At 46.1% G+C, this 19,193-nt stretch overlaps 2 protein-coding genes across 6 annotated transcripts in view; one reads left to right on the top strand and one right to left on the bottom strand.

Moving 5' to 3' along the window:
• The first annotated feature begins 2,680 nt into the window (after nucleotides 1–2,680).
• On the top strand, nucleotides 2,681–14,469 carry LOC135386269 (CRISP/Allergen/PR-1-like). 3 transcript variants are annotated; one of them, XM_064616083.1, is made up of 9 exons: nucleotides 2,681–2,784; nucleotides 3,285–3,543; nucleotides 6,271–6,358; nucleotides 7,204–7,373; nucleotides 7,459–7,556; nucleotides 7,708–7,829; nucleotides 10,552–10,692; nucleotides 12,011–12,288; nucleotides 14,222–14,469. In XM_064616083.1, the coding sequence occupies exons 1-9, from the start codon at nucleotides 2,696–2,698 to the stop codon at nucleotides 14,306–14,308; spliced, it is 1,332 nt and encodes a 443-aa protein (XP_064472153.1). In that variant the 5' UTR covers nucleotides 2,681–2,695; the 3' UTR covers nucleotides 14,309–14,469. The 3 variants fall into 3 exon arrangements, with proteins under 3 accessions (XP_064472153.1, XP_064472155.1, XP_064472154.1); XM_064616085.1 differs by lacking the exon at nucleotides 2,681–2,784 and adding an exon at nucleotides 2,801–2,912; XM_064616084.1 differs by lacking the exon at nucleotides 2,681–2,784 and adding an exon at nucleotides 2,974–3,028.
• Nucleotides 14,085–19,193, bottom strand: part of LOC135386270 (PTB domain-containing engulfment adapter protein 1-like) — a 21,848-nt gene continuing 16,739 nt past the window's right edge. For all 3 annotated transcript variants that reach the window (XM_064616086.1, XM_064616087.1, XM_064616088.1), the window contains exons 9-12: nucleotides 18,465–18,587; nucleotides 16,099–16,228; nucleotides 15,792–15,943; nucleotides 14,085–14,885 (exon numbers count right to left, since the gene is read on the bottom strand). In XM_064616086.1, coding sequence (XP_064472156.1) covers nucleotides 14,805–14,885; nucleotides 15,792–15,943; nucleotides 16,099–16,228; nucleotides 18,465–18,587 — 486 coding nt within the window. In that variant the 3' untranslated portion in view covers nucleotides 14,085–14,804. The remainder of the gene's footprint in view (nucleotides 14,886–15,791; nucleotides 15,944–16,098; nucleotides 16,229–18,464; nucleotides 18,588–19,193) is intronic.

The following is a 19,193-nucleotide window of genomic DNA, read 5'->3' as shown; positions in this document are numbered from 1 at the left end:
GGCCAAGAAGGCTCACAGAAAGACCAAAGGAATACAGAAGCGGTCTAGCAGGACAGCCGCGTTCTGATTAAGGACGCTACGTTGCGCCTATGCGTTTACGTCGCGAGACAACTGAGATCGTGAGCGACGCCACAGCGGTCGGTCTGTGGATTGCTTTTGCCCACCTGTGGGTTCTTTAACGTTCTTTAACGAAAGCTCATCACACGGCACCCCGTATTTAACGTCCCTCGCGGAAGACGGCGTGTCTAAGCAACTTGTACCCTGCCACCAAGTTGCTGGCGTCCTCGGCCGGGTTCGAACCCGCGATCTCGTGATCAGAAGGCGAACACGCTACCGACTGAGCCACCGAAGCCTGCCTATGCCAAAACGATCGTGCATGAAAACTAACTATTCTCAAAGAAAATCACTACACCAATAACTTCGGTTATATTTTGGTATTCCTGAGAGATGAATCTTGCCTTGTCACTTGAAAAGGTGTTGTATAGAATGCGACATAGATTGTATAGAATAAGCGATACAAAGTAATGGCGCGAATGAGCACGTGCGCACGTACAAATGTGGCACGCGTCATATTTCAGCCGCACTGGATATGTGCATATTTGTGTCGAATAAATGTATACGAGGCAGTTATTCCAATCCAAATAAATCCATTGACGAAAATTCACCCCGCAAGTTCTGCTGGCAAGAGCACACATTCTATACAACACCTTTTCACGCGCCTCTAGCGGGAATTTTGATTTTTTTCAACGACATTTAAGCAGCGCAGAAGGCTTCATGCACGTTTCCACAGCCCATGCTATGGTTCAACATACCATATTCATACCCACGCATGGAGTTTTTACTTTTCACTTGAGCCGGGCCCTCATACAGCTTTTCGCGTTCGCACTTACGGGCAGATAACGTAAGAGGTACCTTTCTGTTCGCTCTCCCTCTCGCCACCCCCTCACACACTTTTCCTCCCTTCTGCTATAAGGTGTAGCTACCTTTCTGGGTCGTGTCTCCGAATTCTGTTTTTTTTTTTTTTTCGTATTCTATAAAAGAACAGCGTATACACAGCCGATATTTCGAACGCGTAAGGTCAAGAAGAACTGTTGGAAATATAAGCGGCTCTTGTCCTAAGCCTTGTGGTGGCCCGTGGAAGACAGGAGGTGCCTCTGTTGGCGCGCGCCACTGCGCCTGCCAGCCAGTTCTACCGGCGCCGTCCTAGCGTGAGGCCACGACCATCTGCCCGCTGGGACATTCCATCATCGCCGGTCAGGACTCATGTAGAGGAAAACCATCGTCCTCTATATTTGCCCCTCTACAGCCTCTAGATTTTCTACTTTTTCTTGAACCGTATTTTTCTTTCACATATATCCAAGCAATCTTGGAGAGAGTATCTCCGTTAGCGTTAAACCATCCCAGTCATCAAAATAAGGATGTTGCCCGTATGTAACCTTGGATTGGATTGGATTGGGACCTTGTCTAGTCGTTTAGTTAAGGTTTCTGTGAGGGGCTCCCGACGAAATATAAGAAACACCGATTCCACAAATTTCGATGAAACGTTCCGGAACCATATCATGCGCATTGATAACGCGGAAACAGTAAGCTATATGGCTGTTGGGTGAAAAAAACACAAGGTTGGTTCCCTTGTAGTGGTTTATTACTGAGCGGTCTCCCTTCCGATATGGCGGCATGTTGTGGACCTGGATTCGAGTTCAGACTCACGCTGTGCTGTCTGGGTGTTTCCCCTGGGTGTTCCTCGGACGATTTAAGACAAATGTCGGCACTGTTCCCTGTAAAGTCGGCCCAGGACGCACTGCCAGCCAGCTTAATGGGCCGACTACAGTTGTATCACCACCACCACCATCGCATGTTGGCAAGATTTTGCGTCCTGGGCCAACTTCGTGGGGAACTGTGCCGAGATTTGCCTTGCAGTGTCTGAGGAAAACTCTGAGAAAACATCCGGACAGCACATCCGGTGCCGGCGCTCGAACTCGATTCACAGTCACGGCTTGGGGATGGCGACCATCCAGTACGGACTCGGAAAACAGCGTTTATTTCCTTTGGTTCATGAAAAGAAGCTGCCTATACGCAAAATTTCAATCCTGCTTACGAACGGTGCGCATTTCTGTAAATTTTTGGAAGACCTGCTGAACCTCCACAAGTTTCGGTGACGCGAGGAGCAGGTGACGTAATCATAAGCCCACAAATTGTAATGACGTCATGTTCTGGAGAAGGCACTCGTCTCCTAGCACACGACGCCGGCGTCCGGGGAGGGTCACGTGGTGGAGAAATCACGTGACTCTGATCGAAAGAAGGGAAGAAAGGGAGAGATGTCTTCTCACTCCTTTGTGTTTTCTCGAAGCTCGGAGCGGTCGGAGGGTATGTCACGTGGGGAGGATATGTCACGGTGTTCCGCTAACGGAGTGCAAAAAGTGAGTGCCCGCCGGAAGACACGAAGGGGAGCAACGTTGCCAGATGAGAGCCGCGTGCTTCGTCGGGGCGTCACATGACGTCGCAGTTCTCAAAAATAAAAAATAATTTTCTCTAGCTTTCGCGCCGGGCAGAGCCAAAATATTTTGCAATATGCAAAATATTTTGAGTAACGTAACTCTGAAGACACGAGATTTAGTCCTTAGCGGCACTTAACTGTCAAGTCACGGGAGTTGAAAGAACCCCAGTTCATTTCCAGCGTTCACTAGTGCGTGCGATTATGGCCATGCGAACAACATATCACCATCAACATGATGATCGTCATCAGAGCATGCGCCAATTCCTGGTTTTGTGCAGGATGCAGCCGGGGTAAGTATAACTCTCGAGTAAGGTTAACGCCCGGACGTGGCAGTTGGGCATGTCTCATTGCGGGAGGCACGAGGTGAAAGGCGACTACTGCCTTACCTGCAACAGTGAACAGGATTCGTATGGTCTGCGTGAGATCTCTTAACAATCCTAGAAGCAAGCGTTGCTGAGCAATTTGCAGTCGAATTGCCGTCAATGTCCCACGACATGTGTAGAACAGCATAGGGATGCTCTACCTACTACAAGGGTGGCCCAAAATACGGTTTCTTACGCACATATGCCGTTGGAAGGCATCCGTAGCAGCACAATGTACTGAAAGTCGAGTGCAGGGGTGGACGGGTAGGTGGAAGGCCTTGAACAGGCTCGTCCAACTAAAGAACATTGGTAAGACATATACCGTCCACCCATATTGCACTCGACTTTCAGTACATTGTGCTGCTTGGGATATATGTGGTCATAGCGCCGGTTGTACAATCGTTTTATCTTCACTACGTGTCCTGCAGTGTCGGCTGGGTGCTGCTGGTCCTAATGGTGTACGAGGCCGCCAGTCAAGAACAGGAGAACTGTCCAGCATTGTACCGTCGCTACAGTGCGAAGCACACCTTCTGTGCTGTGCCCCTCAAGTCGTGCCATGTCCTCGATATCGGCGTGGCCGACAGAGACAAGGAGATCATTATTGACATGCACAACATGCTACGCAGCCGCATTGCGAGGGCCGAAGGAGGTTACGATATGCCTGCGGCGGCAGACATGATGCAAATAGTACGTATAGCTTCTTCCATCGACTTTGCGCATATTTTACACTCGGAAATGCGGGAATCAGGCACTTCGCACTTACTATCACTTACTATCAGGCAAATCACACCCTTGCAGTGAGGACCTTGCTATATGCATAGGGCCATGCCAGACTTGTGCCCGTTACTCGAAAAAAGTAATTGATTACCGTTACCGTTACTTGTACGGAAAAAGTAATTGATTACCGTTACCAATTACAGGACTTCAAATGTAATTGAGTAACGGGTAGAAAAGTAACGCGTTACTCCGGTCGTTATTCTGCATTCACGCAAATTATACCCGTCTTTGTGTGCCTCAGCAAAAAAAAAAAAAAAAAAAAGAAGAAAAAGAAAAAAGGAAAGTTCAACAGTGGAACAGCTGAAATAACCCAAAAATATGTACGTCTACTGTATAGTTATCGCCCGGGAAGACGTTGACCCGATTGTGGAAGATCATGCGTGGAACTTCCCCATGACTCACTAAACCTCCAAAGCTACCACAAAGGTACCACCACACTGGTGTAGGAACAGATTAGGGGGAGAGACCCTGAAATTCCAGAACAAAGGCTGACGGCACGAAGATCTTAACTTGGGGCAGAACATCTAAAAGATGAGTTAGTCTCTGCCGGGAAAGTAATCAATTACTGAGTAATCGATTACACAGAAAAGTAATTGATTACTCGAAAAATTACTTTGACTTTAAAGTAACTGATTACTCGAAAAATTACTCAAAAAAGTAATTGATTACAAGTAACGCAATTACTAGTAACGCGTTACGCACAAGTCTGGGCCATGCAGAACAAAGAGACTGCTTCGCTGAAAGCCAGAAAGTTGTCGTACACTCTAAGAAAAAAAGGAGTAAAATGGGGAGTAATTGCAGCTTCTACTCCCCTAGTCTGCAATTACTCCCCATTTTAGTCCCCTAACCCGACATTTAGTCCCGACGTTTACTCCCCAGGACTGAAAATTGTCACTAAAGTTCGCGAATGGTCTCCTGAATGCAAAAGTCTACGTAAATATGTGCTCTTGGTCAATTTGAACGACATAAGGCTGTATAACTCACACAACGTAGCAATTTTCCAGCCACACAGAGTAAGAAACAGTTAGCGCATCTTTCTTCGCAAATTGTGCCCTAGTATGGGGCAAGATTTTATATCACTCGATATATCACGGTTGACGGTTTGCTTCAAAGTATCTTCATGCATGCGCACCAATTATGTACCTGGGACTCTTACAACAGCGCGTGAAATGCGGTCTTCACTCTGTGACATTCATTTACTCCCATGCATTTACTCCCGAAAGGGACTATTCTTTGTGGCAACGCAATTACTCCCCAAAAGGAGTAAAAGTACTCCTTTTTTTTCTTAGAGTGTAGACGGATATGCTTTGACCTGGCATATGCCCCGACGTCCATTGTGACGATTCTTTCTCGCGATTTATAGGGATTAATTTCGAGAGGTACGGTATAACTTTTTAGAAAAAAAAATGCAGCTGGACAAAGTTGTTAATGTGCGGTTCTGGAGTGGTGTTTCAGTGCTGCTTGTGTTTATAGTGCTGGTTCTTCAGTACACTGAAATACCGACAGTTTTAGAAAACAGAGGGAGTTCGGACAGTCGTCAAACAGTTGGAACCAAGTTGTATGTTTCTTGAGTGCGAGATAAACGCCCACATGATACAGAGGGGAACAACAGGTCGGTTGCGTAACAAGCAGCGAGCGCGCGCGCAGCAGTTTGTCACAACGGGTCCCGTCATTGGCTAGAAGTCCGGAATCTCCCGACCTCAAGTGACTGCAATGCACGTTTGCTACACTTGCGAGACGTGTGACGTAGATGCTCTCCGAGAAGGAAAGAAGGAAGGACACACGCGGATTATGCTCTTTGAATGGTATTGTTTCATGGTAAATACGCTCGTACAAGTAAAGGAATTACATATTCGGATATTGTAAGCCATGTTCTTTCATGGGGCGCATGAGAATTGGGAAATGTTTGGTGAGCTCTTTAGTGTCCCTTTAACGAGATTGGCCATGGCTGATCAAGGTCCCATTATTTCTATTGCCGGCCCTGGACCACAGCCATTTGCACTATGTTCTGTGCCGCTTCAACGGGCTTATGTTCGCTCAAACGGGCAGGTTTCCTAACTGTGAGGCCTATCGTGAGATTTTTACAAAAATTACCTCTGGCAGTGGGGTAGGTCATCGCCTGTCAGGGACGAAACATGTCTATCATAATCACTAACATAAAGTGTTGGTGGGCTGCTTTTCTGGCATACGGAATGCTTTGACAGGATAGCCTCCTCACCCCATGCAGTACCAGAGAACTTTATCTACTGTACAATACCCCTATTGGAAAGAAATGTGGGAGAGATAACCGATCAGGATCAGTTCCTCGGTAGCCTCGAGACTATGTATCATCTATGTAAACAGAAGGGAGTTGGGGACATGGGTTTAGTGTACGTTCCAGAAGCTGTTCAGGGGGAGAAGTGCAAGAATTCTACAGCACGTTGAAAATAAACAAACAAAACAACAACAACCGACGTTGGAATGCCTGCCGGCGATCACCGTGTTTTGTCCTCTTGTCCCACCGTAGTCACGTCTTCAGTTGGAATGCCGCAACGTCCACGCAGTGGCATCTTCACTTGTCCTGTGGGTGCGGAGCCTGCACCCATACTACTATACTACAACGTTGATGTTAGGGTAACTGAGTCATCTTCTGTGCAGGAATGGAATGACGAGCTGGCTGACGTGGCTCAGAAGCTTGCATCTCTGTGTTCTGTCAAAACTGACTGTGCAGACTGCAGGCAAGTAGGTATGAGATCTGCAAACAACTATCACTAAAGGCTACGTCGATCGATACGTGGGAGGCGAATCCTCCATTTGCCGGTGGTACTGAGGCGCTCCTCGGCTGCGACGCTACACGTCTAAATTTTTAGACCTCCACATGCACGTAACAAGAAAACGATAGATGTTCACCTAGTTTTGCTGAAATGTCACTACGCAAGAAAAGCCACAGTTTCAGCCGTTCAGCCATTATCTTGTGGAATATATCTTCATGGGAAAGGGGATCCTGTACCAGGGTACGGGACGGCAAAATGGATTGCCACTGTGCAATCCTAATCGACATCACACAAGCACGTAAAAAGTATTAAAAATTGTCGCTGAACGCCTAGAAAATTTATCCCCAGACTATGACCCAATGATACTTTCCAGTAGCTCGTCAGGAACCATTTATGACGGAAGTTAACAAAACCACCACAACGATTGTGACATAGCAGTAACCCTTGGGGTGTCAGGAACATACATACGAAATATCGCGTTCCCAGAGTGCGCATTTCATTCGAACGAATTATTACGAAGTAAGCGCTTCGCCTGTGTGAAGCAAGAGGGCGCTGAATGCAACAGTGCCTACATCATCCTGCATGAAAGAATACAAGCTTCGTAGCAGACGACAATGCCGGATGACGTCACAGTATCTTCCTCCGTGCGAACCGCCGTGCGCTTTGCATGTTGGTTTCGGTTTTGTATTGTCATCATTTACGAATTAACTACTCGCACAAAATGAATGCGAATGTTGTATTCCGGCATCAAGGAAGTAGACGAGTTACCTGCAAGAGTATACGCCAATTCAAGTACGCCCTCGTTGTTCACCGACAGAAAACTTCGCCGTGGGTCAGAACATATGCAACTACAAGGTGCGGTCGAAGGCACCACCTGCCATCTACTGGCGCTCAACTATCAACTTCTGGTACGAAGGCATCAAGCAGTTCCCCGTCGATTTTGTGGAGCAGTACGCGTACAAGACACTCTACGGGACTTTCACGCAGGTAGGACAGAGGTTCCTAGGGCAAGCTATCGCCATATTTCGCTGGAGACACACGTATTCTGAAACCAGATAACCCGTTCCTGCAGCTCGCATGGGCATCCACGTGGCAAGTGGGCTGTGGCTATGCTCTTTTTACTAAAGGCAGCTGGTACGTGCAGTCCTACGTCTGCAACTACGGCCCCGCGTGAGTTAATCATCCGATTCTTGCTTCACGATTGGCTGAGCTCCTGGCGATGTTGGATCAGGTTGTTCAGTGCGGAGGAGCATGACATATAGGAGTGACTTCCTCCCTTTGAACTGGTAAGCTAATGGGGGTTTCCTTGCACGGGATGCAGAGGCAACTACATTGGAAGCAGAATGTACAAGCCGGGAACCGCCTGCACCTCCTGCCCACCGGGAACTGCATGCATAAACAAGACACGGCAGTTGGACGCCGCTGTTTACAAGGGCCTTTGCAGTAAGTGCACATAGAGGATATTCGAGTGTATGTTTCGAAATGGCACATGTATAGAAACAACCTTAACGCTGATAAGTACAATGCTCAGTATGATCATACTGAGCATTGTACATATCCGCGTTAAGGTTGTACTTCTTCACAACACTTCTGTCACACTTTTACTGGAAGACGACAAACGATACCGAAATTGAAATTTTAATGCGCGCGACTTCGACTGTATGTGTCAATTAATGAAATTTGGCACTTAATAGGCCTCGTTAGTGCTTGTCATCAAAAACCAAAAACTTTATTTGATGATGATGATGATTGGGAAGTTTCATCGCTTGAGCTTGTCATCAAAATGTGCATACTGTTTAAATATCTATGATTTCAACAGCCAGTGCGTTTGTCAATAGGAATGAAGGAGTCTTTACAGACAGCAGAAATAATTTTGCGTGTCTCTGCACATTGGCTGTAGTCACGATAGTAATAGTGTGCGATGTGATGGTAATCGTAGCACTTCTAACGAATATCAGCCAATTCAGAGTAATTTCTCAATAAAATTAAACGATGTAAAGCATGTTACACGGTATTTTGCGAGTATTTATTCGCTCCTTCGTGGCACACATGGGCGTGGTATAGACAGCAAACCAGACTACTGCATACAAACTAAAGCTTAATCACATTCGGCTGAATTTTGCCTACGCAATCCCAAGGTTGCGGATTCAATCCCGCCTGATGACGCCAGCAACTGCTGGTACAAGCTGCTTATCTACAGGTGTTTCACCTAAAGTAAAATAACAAAAATTTCATTTAGAGTTGTACTAGTCTGAAAAGTATGGTGTCCACGTTATATATCCCGAGGGATCTTTCGTCATGACATCCGGGTAGGCACTTTTGAATTTGAATTGAGTAGAAATTAAATTTTCTGAATTAAACTCCGAAATTTGCAAAGTCAACTAGTTCTCTTTTTTTACAGAAATGGAAAGCGTATGTCGGATTTATCCCCATTCCATTGCAAAATACGTCCCTACCACAATGGTAATAGCCGAAAATAAAATAAAAATTGCTAAAATCGTTATTTCGAGGCGCGCAAATTGTCGGCCGAGCTCGCGGCGGAAGAAAACAGTAGCCTGCTTCCTCCTGTTTCCTTCTGAGCCTCTGACTGTTGTTTCAGCCACCTTTTCGTTGATACCGCTATCAGCAGAAGCACGGGAAAGCAAAAAGCGAAAGGGAATTTCCATGACTTCCTCGCGTCGCTTGTTTCCGAGATCTGAGCGCGGCCGACTATTGGCGGACCTCGAAACGACGGTTTTCGGATTGCTTGCTTTTTTTTTTTTTTTGCTATAACCATTTTAGTAAAGAATGCCCCTTGCAATGGAATGGAGTAAGTCAGACATGCGCTTTCTCTTTGTGATAAAAAAGAAAAAGAAAACACGATTAGGTCGGTTTGGCAATTTTCGGAGTTCAGTTCAGTAAACTCAATTTCTGGGAAGTCGTGGTAAAAGCTTCTCGAGATAGTAGCGTTTACCAAATACGCTTTCTAATATCATTAACACGTTCAGTGAAACACCCTGTATATATTTACTGCGTTGTATGAACATATACTACCTGTCACGCAAAATATTTCCTTTCCACGCATCTCAACTGTGGCAGTATCCCTCGGTTCCTTCTGGCGCGATGTGACGTCAGATCATCCGAGTACTTTTACTGGCAGCCGAGAATAGTTTGCTACGGCGCGAGAGCCCTGCTTCACACGTGGGACGGGCGGCGCCAAATACAACAGCAAAACGACAGGAGAGCGAGGGGGAAAAGAAAATGCGCGCCTTCCTATTGGACGGATTGTGTGACGTCACAAGCCGAGGGAAGGGGCTTTTCTGTCCCGCGAGATTGAGAGCTCTCTTGCTCACCAGGATTGCGCACTGCACTTGAATATGTTTCCCCGGCCACGTAATCGTAATTTCTACTAATCCCGACATTTTTTCCCGGTTCCTTTCATGCTCTTTGAAACACGGTGTGCCGTGTGCCGAGATTGGTGGGCTCAGGTGGGCCAAATTAATCCGCTGTGGCGTCGCTCATTATCATCGCCGTCTCGCAGTAAAGCCCCGAACTATCCGCATTGATTGTATTTTCAGGGACGTGGTCTGCTTCACGTGGCGCACGCTGTGAAACCATGTGCTGCTTGCGACGGACTAGTCTAAAACCTGAGTCACGCTGCAAGTACTGGCTGTATAGACCTCTCCCTGTTTGTAAACAAATGACGTCATAGTGTTCGACAGCGCCACCAATTTGGTAGACTTGAACTACGCTCGAAGCTAGGGGGCGAACAAGGTCGCGCGCGAAAGCCACGGTCTCGAAGGGATTACGATGGTCCCTGAAAGGGACGCGACCTTCGGACCTAGTTTTCTTTCAATAGGAGGCAACGAACAAGTGCCCATTCATGGAACCCAGCCCTCCCCTTGCGATTTGTTTTGGTTTCAGTCTGTCTACCAACGTCATGATGACGTTTCTCGGGTAGAGTTATAGTATTGCTTTCTGAAAGATTAAGCTGTAAGGGGGCAGCGACGGTTCGCGCTATGTCACCGCGCCGCGCTGTCCACTGTGGGTGGCATGTTTTTAAAAGGCGACACTGACGGTGTAGCGGATACTTGAGGAGCGGCTCGAGATTTCAGACGAGTGTGTCGCAAGCAGTACGTTTGCGCATTTTAGTGTATTGAAATATAAAAATGACGTATATCTCCAGAGTCCTCAAGCCCGGACGGACCCCAAGTGCGGCTTCCTCCGGAGGCCTATTCTTTCTGCAATTTCCAAAACGCTTCGTCCAAGGACTGCATTGTCCAAGAGCAACCGTACGGCGCCTTCCAGACACGTCGCATCTTAGGAGGTAACATTACTCCTAAAAGAGTACAGAGGGCCTTCCAAAAACATTTCAGATTAAGACGTCAGATGAAAGTGTGTGTGCCATTATACCGGATAGCGCGAAAGGTTTTGATGTATGTGTGCAATTTGTTTCCCAGAAAAAAACACGCATAAACATGGCTCCGCGAGTTCACCCTTAACTCGCCACTCCAGGTATAACCAGGATGAGAAGCTATGACGTCACGTCACCGGTGACGTTATAAGGAGAACTCGTTCTGGTTCGCCTGTTAGTGGGGGTCAGCGCCTCGTCCCTTTGCCGCCGTAAACCAGTTTTGCCAGTTCTCCCGGAGAATAGCGGTTAGAGGGAGCGGCCGAATCATTACTGAGCTAGGAGAAAGGCTTTTTCAGAACCGCAAACAACCGAGTAGCAGACGACAGCGGAGTAGCGGACATTTCTCTAGGCCAATCAGCGAGCGTTCTCCTTATAGTGTCAGCGCGAGGTTCCAGGCAGATCGAAGGCCGGTACGGCTCTTCACCACCGTTGCGCACGGTCGCTTTTTGCGGCGTATTTTAAATTCAATTTCTGCGATAATTATGACTCTGTGGTGTGAATTACTTCGCGTGGTGCATCTTACTGGCCTACTTAACAGTTTTATAGGAACAAAACAGGGTGTTAAAAATGAATTTTGAAAGAACCCGCAAACTGGATAGTTTCGAAATCTCCAGGTATAGGTGACGTCATAGAGAGCTCTATAGCGTCCGTCTCCTAGCAACAGCGTGCGCACCTTCACGTTCCCCGCTCCACGTTGGAAAGATGCCAGCAGCTGTGGTGAGGCGGCGGAAATCGGCTTTCGATGTTTAATGCTGCCAGACGGACGATAAATTCTGCACACTATGACGTCATGCCCCACAAAAACAGAAAATTTTGATACTTCCGCGCCACATAGAGAAGCGATATTTTGGGAGAACAATGTGAGACACATGGACTGTAATGGTAGAAATTCGATAGCCCGTAGTAGCAGTGTCATTACTAAAAGGGGAGGGGGTGTACGAGCGGGCCAACAGTACCGCTGCTTCCTTTCTCTGCGGCGCGGTGACATCAAAAACAACATGAGGTGCCCTGTGAGAGCACGTGATTTTTTCTTCTTCTGCGTGTGGTATATGATATTGTACGCGTATTATTGTTTATCGCCTGGTATGGGAAGGGATTCTTTTTGGGAGTGGGGGGGGGGATGCAAAGCGCTCCCGTACCGTGTGACGCATACCTTAGTGATGCCACTGCGTACAGTGGTTCCTTAAAGGGCATGTGCAGTGGCTGGATTATGAATATAGGATCGTTCCAGGTGGTTACCTCACAGCGACTGCGAGTGGCGGTGAAAGTGCATCGGTCACTTTCCAACGCCCTTTCGTGGTACCGTCGGAGGAATCCTTTCCTGAAGCATCGTGCCTGCGATTTCGGTTCAGGAAGGGTCCACATGGAGCCGGGACGGGAGGCCAATCTACGCTACGTATTCGTTTGGATGTACAAGACAGTCACGTCGTGAAGACGACGGATATCACCAGAAATTATCCTCACTGGGCCACATACAGTATTAGTATCACGAAGCCAATAAGTATACAGGTGAGCTCGGTTGAGTGCGCATTACAACGACGTTGATTGGAACGCAAAATCAGATAGGCCTCTCCCTGTTTGTAAACAAATGACGTCAGAGTGTTCGACAGAGCTACCAATCTGGTAGACTTGAACTACGTTGCGGTAAGACTACTACGATGCGGAAATGAACTTTGTCTTCTACTCGAAAAACGTGTTCTTCCTACCTCACACGACCGTGTCAGCAGTGCTGCTGAGTGTTGTAATCGGAAAAAACATGTGCACTATGCTAATAAGTCATATTCTGCTGGCCATACAGAACATTATTTTAAATATTGTGGTCGTTCAGCAGTACGATAATCACGATCTAGGCTGCACCACCGTACAAAGGTAACTTCGCCCATCCTGGCGTCGCCATGAAAGTCCGACTCGTGAAAGTTGTTTTTTCCTGCACGAAAGCCCTTGTGCATGCGGTGTCATATAGAAAAAGGGGGTAATATCATGCTGCTGTGTTTTGTTCAATTCCTGCTAAGTCACATACCCAGAAACTATGCTAACGGGACATGCATGTAGAGTAGACACGTGCATATATCATACCAGGGTGGTCCACCAACCATGATAGAAATTCATAGTAAACAACGTAGGCCCCGGAGAGACATGCGGTCAAGGGATTTTTTTTCTGCCAATAACTTTTGCCACATATTGTTGCCATTTTTATTTCATTTCAGTTGACGGAAAGTTAATTTCTTGAACTGAACTCCGAAATTTCACAAGGTAACCTAACGTTTTCTTTGCGGAAATGGGGTCCCCGTGGACATTTTACTCAGTATAGCACATAATCCCACTCGTAATGCAATGGCAATTGCCAAAATAAATTTGCCGAAAATCCGTGGAAATGAGCCCTTGGCTCCGCCTCTTTTTTGACGGCTCGTAGTTTGAGCGCAAAGCTGCGAAGAAAGGAGGTTACATTGACACGCCACACGAGGGGGGGAAAGGGTTACAAGCCTTACCCACGGAACAAACATGAGCGGTGAGTGCGGGAATCGGAGCTATCTTATCAAAAATGAGGTCACCCGACGGCTTGTAACCCTTTCCCCCCTCGTGTGGCTTGTCAATGTAACCTCCTTTCTTCGCAGCTCAACATGCCTGCTTCTGCATATGGTAGTACATGGTAGTATTATGCCTTATTGACAGCAGAGGACCAAAAATAGTCGTTCGAAGTTTAAAGCGATTGAAATCCGCAAAAATTACACAACAGATTCTCAAATTTTCAATTTTCGTGAAGCCCGCCACATGTACTTTTGACTGGTTTCGATGTCAGCTTCACCACATAGCATACTCCTAGCCAACCACCATTCCAAATGACGATGTTCTCACCGCAGATTTGTTGAAAACTGTAGGCGGAGCCCATTTTTTACCCATTATGCACACGCACGTGGTCAAGCGCCTTTTCACACCACTAACCGCGGGCACATTCACATGTTTGAACTACTGAGCGATTTCCTCAATTGAAACACACGGCTTTGTTGGGACCCAAGCGTCAGTTCGAATTGTCCGGAAGTTCCAATTAAGAAATTTTGAACCAACAGCATTGCACATATATATATTCACGTATGGTATATGGTATGAGGTATATGGTGTACGGGGTATATGGTGTACGGGGTATATGGTGTACGGGGTATATGGTGTACGAGGTATATGGTGTACGAGGTATATGGTGTACGAGGTATATGGTGTACGAGGTATATGGTGTACGAGGTATATATATGAGGTATATAGTATTCACATATGGCTGGACACCAAAGGGAGGGGAGACAACAATAAACTGGTACGTAAAAAAATGGGAGCTTTATTTCTGCCGTAGCGTACCATTAGATACAGGATTGAAACTTACGAATGCATAGGTTTGAGTAGGTGGAATGCCTCTTGATAGGATGTAGTAAGCTTCTTCTCTTTCTTCCAGCTCACGCTCATTCTACAGGTGAAGCCCAAGGGCCCACCGCACTACCTCGATGTCACAGACGTTCTCTTGACGAAAGGATATTGCTAACGATTGTTGTATTACTTGGAATGGTCCACCGTACTTTGCAGCCAAACGTACAAAATCTCTCTTCTCTCTCTCGGACATGGTCCACTTGTTGCGATGACGTCAAAGAAGGAATGTAGCAACGCGTAATTTCAAAGATATTATATAAAGGCGGTGCACCTCAAGCATGGACCCTTCTTTACAAGTAATGATAGTGAAGCGCATGTTGGATAATGTTAGATATTACTTCCAATAAAGTATGTACTTTGTATAACAATAACAAGCTGTTGTGACGCCCAAGAGTATAAAAACCTGCTGCGATAGAATTCGCGGCTTGTTGTTACGCACGCCGCCCACTTCCTCGTGAAACAAGAGAACAAAGGAGGACTGGGTCTTCTAGCGTAGAGAATCTGGTAACAGGGATTGCGTGTGGTAAGTTCGGGGAAGTGCTGCGATGTGTCTGGTAGCTTGGAATGGGACGGAATCGTTGCTTTTTCTTCGGCGGGAGATTTTCCGAGACTCACGCTTGCTTGTGCAGGGGGTCCAGGGCCTCCAGGGAGAAGTCATCATAACCGAAGGACAGTCCTCTGCTGAAACCGTCCTAGAAAGTAGCGGATGAAGGGGGTAAATTTGCCGCATTATTGAGATTGGCTCTCAATGGGCAAGTTTTATAACCGGGGGACGGCAGCGGTAATGGTGACGGACACAGAAATGGTGTCCTTATTTTAGTTTCATTTTTCCTTTAGGGCTTTATTCCCTGTAAAACATGTCATGAATGCCACATGAGAGCATGGGAAGAGACATAACAGGATTTCATTAGGCACCTGACGCTCGTCCCAATCTATAACTAGGGCCTGACTTTTTCGGGTTTTATTTTTGGCCAAATTCGGGGGGTAAATATTGGGTGATATTTTTCATTCGAAAATTCGGGTGTATTCGGGTTAAATCCCGTTACGGCATATTCTGTCGTCTGGAATTCGGGTGTATTCGGGTGATTTTTTTGTTTAATAAAAATTTGTCTTAACATGGAACTAATGTTTAGCAATGTTATCAAACTTTATTTTAATGTACGCTTATGAGTGTGCCACGCGACCCAGATGTTTTCGGGTAGATTCGGGTTAAACCCGAATTTTACAGATTTCGTTCGGGGGGTAAATATCGGGCGAATACGGGTTTAACCCTAAAAAGTCAGGCCCTATCTATAACTCACAACGCAAACACATGCAAAGAGACTAGAGCCTGGCATGGGCCTGGTCCAACTCCGAACATACTTAGACAAAAGGGGGGGGGGGGGCCTGACAGCAGCCCCTCCCCCTTTTGTAAGGGCAGGTCCATTACCGGAAACCGTAAATGTAGCCCAAAGGAAACTAAACTAGTGGTAACAAAGATACGTCTGTTACCGTTCCCTGGATTTGACACTACCCCATGCTGTTGCCCACCAGGAACGGCGCTTCCAAAACTACGGGTCACTACACAAAAATACAAAAATTTTCTGGCGGATCCTTACCCTCATTTCGGTAAGCTTCTTGTCAATAATGCCTATGGCATTCTCCAGCTCTTTAGCCCCGAGATGCCCAGGTTCAAAGCCTCCCATGCCAAACGGATCTTCTGCCACAGGTTCTTTGGGTGAAAAAGGCTCTGCTCCAAACAGGTCTTTACCTGTATTGGAACAGCAATTGTATTACACGACTTTACTCTCGTACTGCTCAAAAGGCTCGGCCCAAGAACTCCTTTACACCGCAATTTTTTCAGCCGTGTCCTTAGGGCGACTCGTCAGCGGGCCGGAACAGCTGGACACAACGTGATTAGCGTACCGTTGGCGCAGCCATTCTTCATTGATGGTGGAGGCGGCGTTGGGGCTCGAGGATCAAAATCTTCCAGGTCATCCACTGCCAGATTTTCTAACTTGGTCCCAACAGTTGGCATAGTGATGTCAAGGAGGTCCTATATATACATGGGACAACCAGACAGGGGAACTATAATGACAAAAAAAATCTCCCCAAACATGTGTGCGTGAACTACAAAAAAACATCGAGTTCGTCCGATGTCTTTCTATACTCTATAAAAATCGTAATAAAAATCTATAAAATCGTGTATAAAAATCTATAAAAATCGAGATCGTCAGATGTCTTTCTATACTCTATAAAAATCTTTCACATTGGTTTTCCTATGGGCAAAAGTGGTACTGGTGATGACAATGATAAGTTCTCTGTGCAACAGCACCTATGGCTATAGTGAGGGTTTCTGGTTTTGGGCACTTTCCGAAAAACGCCCCGTGGCACGTACTGAATGACCTCTTGCAAATTCGGCATATACAAAAAAAAAAAAAGAAAAAGGCCCAATGTGTGTCCTTAAGTAGTGAACTGTATTCTGAACATAGTATTGGTATCACCAGTGTTGGCACATCTACAGATTTTCGGAATCTCAAACGGAAAATTGTGCCTCTACACCAATTCATCGCGCTGCACTACTCCGTGTGGCAGGGAGCAGAGAGATGGATGCACAATTTGAAGTATATTCCCCTCGGTATCAGTTATTTGGTGGGCTCTGATTCCAATAACTTTTGGCTTGGTTCGCAGAGTTAACAGCTGGAGAGCACTAATGCTCTATGCTTAAGTCCACACCGGTGCTATCTGTCAAAGGAATCATCTTATCATGATCACACGACCGCTGTACGTTACGAATCACGTCACGTCACGACGTCCTCGCGTTCTGAGACGCCCTCTTTTCACGAGGGGAGGATTTCTTAAAGGTGCACGGTACAAAGACGCTGCACGCGCTTTGTAGGTCACCTGCGCTTGTCGTTCTTTCGTAGGAGCTTGTTTTGTTCGTTGCAGAACACTCCGAGGGCAAAAAAACAAACAAAACAAAAACATTTTGGGGCCACCTCGGTGCTCCTCCAAGTGCTTCAGTGGAACTTCAGATTTTTTTAATAAGCACACGTGCGACTTGTGTTATTTATGTGAACAAATATGACGTTCGCTCCCTCTAGGGCTAAAACAGGTTTGCGTTCGTCATGTCGCCCTTGGCGCTAAGCCGAGTTCGCTGGAATTAAACTTGTAGGGTTGTAAGCACGTAGACTTTCTGCAAAGTGTAGGAAAATTACATACCCTCTAAATGAAAAAGCTGTGTACCCTTCCAAAAGATAGAAGACCTTCATTTACACACATATAATATGTTTGGCAACGTGGCAAAAAAACATGTAATAAAACACAGCGATGTCGCGTTGCAAATGGTGTATGTACAAACAAAGGCTTGAAGAGGATGCACACAATTGCACGACTGAATGGTTGTTTCCCAGAACGTGCGCTACTCAGAGGGGGTCGGGGGATCTTCATCACATGGCAGGCACAAACAAAACAAAAACAACCCAATATACGACGCAACAGAATAAAAATATGCAATTAATTAATATCCAAGAACATGAGTCAGTAGCAGACTTGTGCGTAACGCGTTACTAGTAATTGCGTTACTTGTAATCAATTACTTTTTTTGAGTAATTTTTCGAGTAATCAGTTACTTTACTGTGAAAGTAATTTTTCGAGTAATCAATTAATTTTTGGAGTAATCGATTACTCAGTAATCGATTACTTTTCCGGCAGAGATTAACTTATCTTTCAGATGTTCTGCCCCCAAGTGAAGCCCCTCGTGCCGTCGGCCTTTGTTGTCGCAAGCGCAGGTCACTGTAATAACGTTCTGGAATTTCAGGTCTCTCCCTAATCTCTTCCTACACCAGTGTGGTGGTACCTGAAGCTTTGGAGGTTTAGTGAGTCATGGGGAAGTTCCAGGCAATCTTCTTCCACAATCGGGTCAACGTCTTCCCGGGCGATAAATACAGTAGACGTAGAGATGTACCTGTCCTACGCGTTTTTGTTTTTCCTGTTATTTTAGCTGTTCCGCTGTTGAACCTTTCTTTCTTTTTTTTTTGTGAGGCACACAAAGACGGGTATAATTTGTGTGAACGCAGAGTAACGAACGGAGTAACGCGTTACTTTTTACTCGTTACTCAATTACATTTGGAGTAGAGTAATTGGTAACGGTAATCAATTACTTTTTTGCGTTGAAGTAACGGTAACGGTAATCAATTACTTTTTTCGAGTAACGGGCACAAGTCTGGTCAGTAGTTCTTCAGTTTTGAGCCGGTTTCATATGTGTTTGTCATTGAAACAAAATTATTCACCACAGAATGAGACGACTGCTCCAGCTTTCTTGGAGGGACGGGTGGTGGCAAGGGTACGGGCGTCACGGCACTAGAGGTCTTGCCATTGGTTAGTGGTGGGAGCGGCAGGAGCTGGGTACCATTCTGGGGGTAAAAGGTACTTTATCAACAACATACACCCGAAAGACCTAGATATATGGCTAGATATGGACATATCTACAGGGTTATTCTAGCAAACGTTACGCATTTCGATCGCACCTTAAAAATAGAAGACTAGGTTTGGCCCATCCCAAGCTTTGCAGACTGAGAGCCATTTATCTGAAGTTTCATTCGAATTTTTTTGTAAGCGCTATAGTCACGTAGAAAGGACATTAAAAATATAACGCAAAACCTCGCCCCACGCATTTTCGATGGCCTATCCCACACAAACACCGCCATTCTTTTCTTGTGTCTGCTCCACGTTCACATCACTTCACACAGGTAGCGCCGCCTACAACGATCTGACGGGCCGATTCTGACGTTATGCACCAATCTTCTTGTTCTCTATCCTGATTCCACCTGTGTGTGGTGAAATGAAAATGAAGCGCACACAGCAGAAAACGTCGGCTTTTGAGTGAGATAGGCCATAAAAAATGCACAGAGTCAAATTTTGCTCGATTTTTAATTTTTCTTCTACGGGACCATAATGCTCACGAAAAATTCCAACAAAACTTCAGACAAATGGCTACGAGTCTGCAAAGTTTGGTGTTG

Source organism: Ornithodoros turicata, chromosome 2, assembly GCF_037126465.1.
Source record: "Ornithodoros turicata isolate Travis chromosome 2, ASM3712646v1, whole genome shotgun sequence".
Lineage (NCBI taxonomy): Eukaryota > Metazoa > Arthropoda > Arachnida > Ixodida > Argasidae > Ornithodoros > Ornithodoros turicata.
Note: the sequence above shows the minus strand (reverse complement) of the source record. Positions and strands in the feature narration are given on the sequence as shown.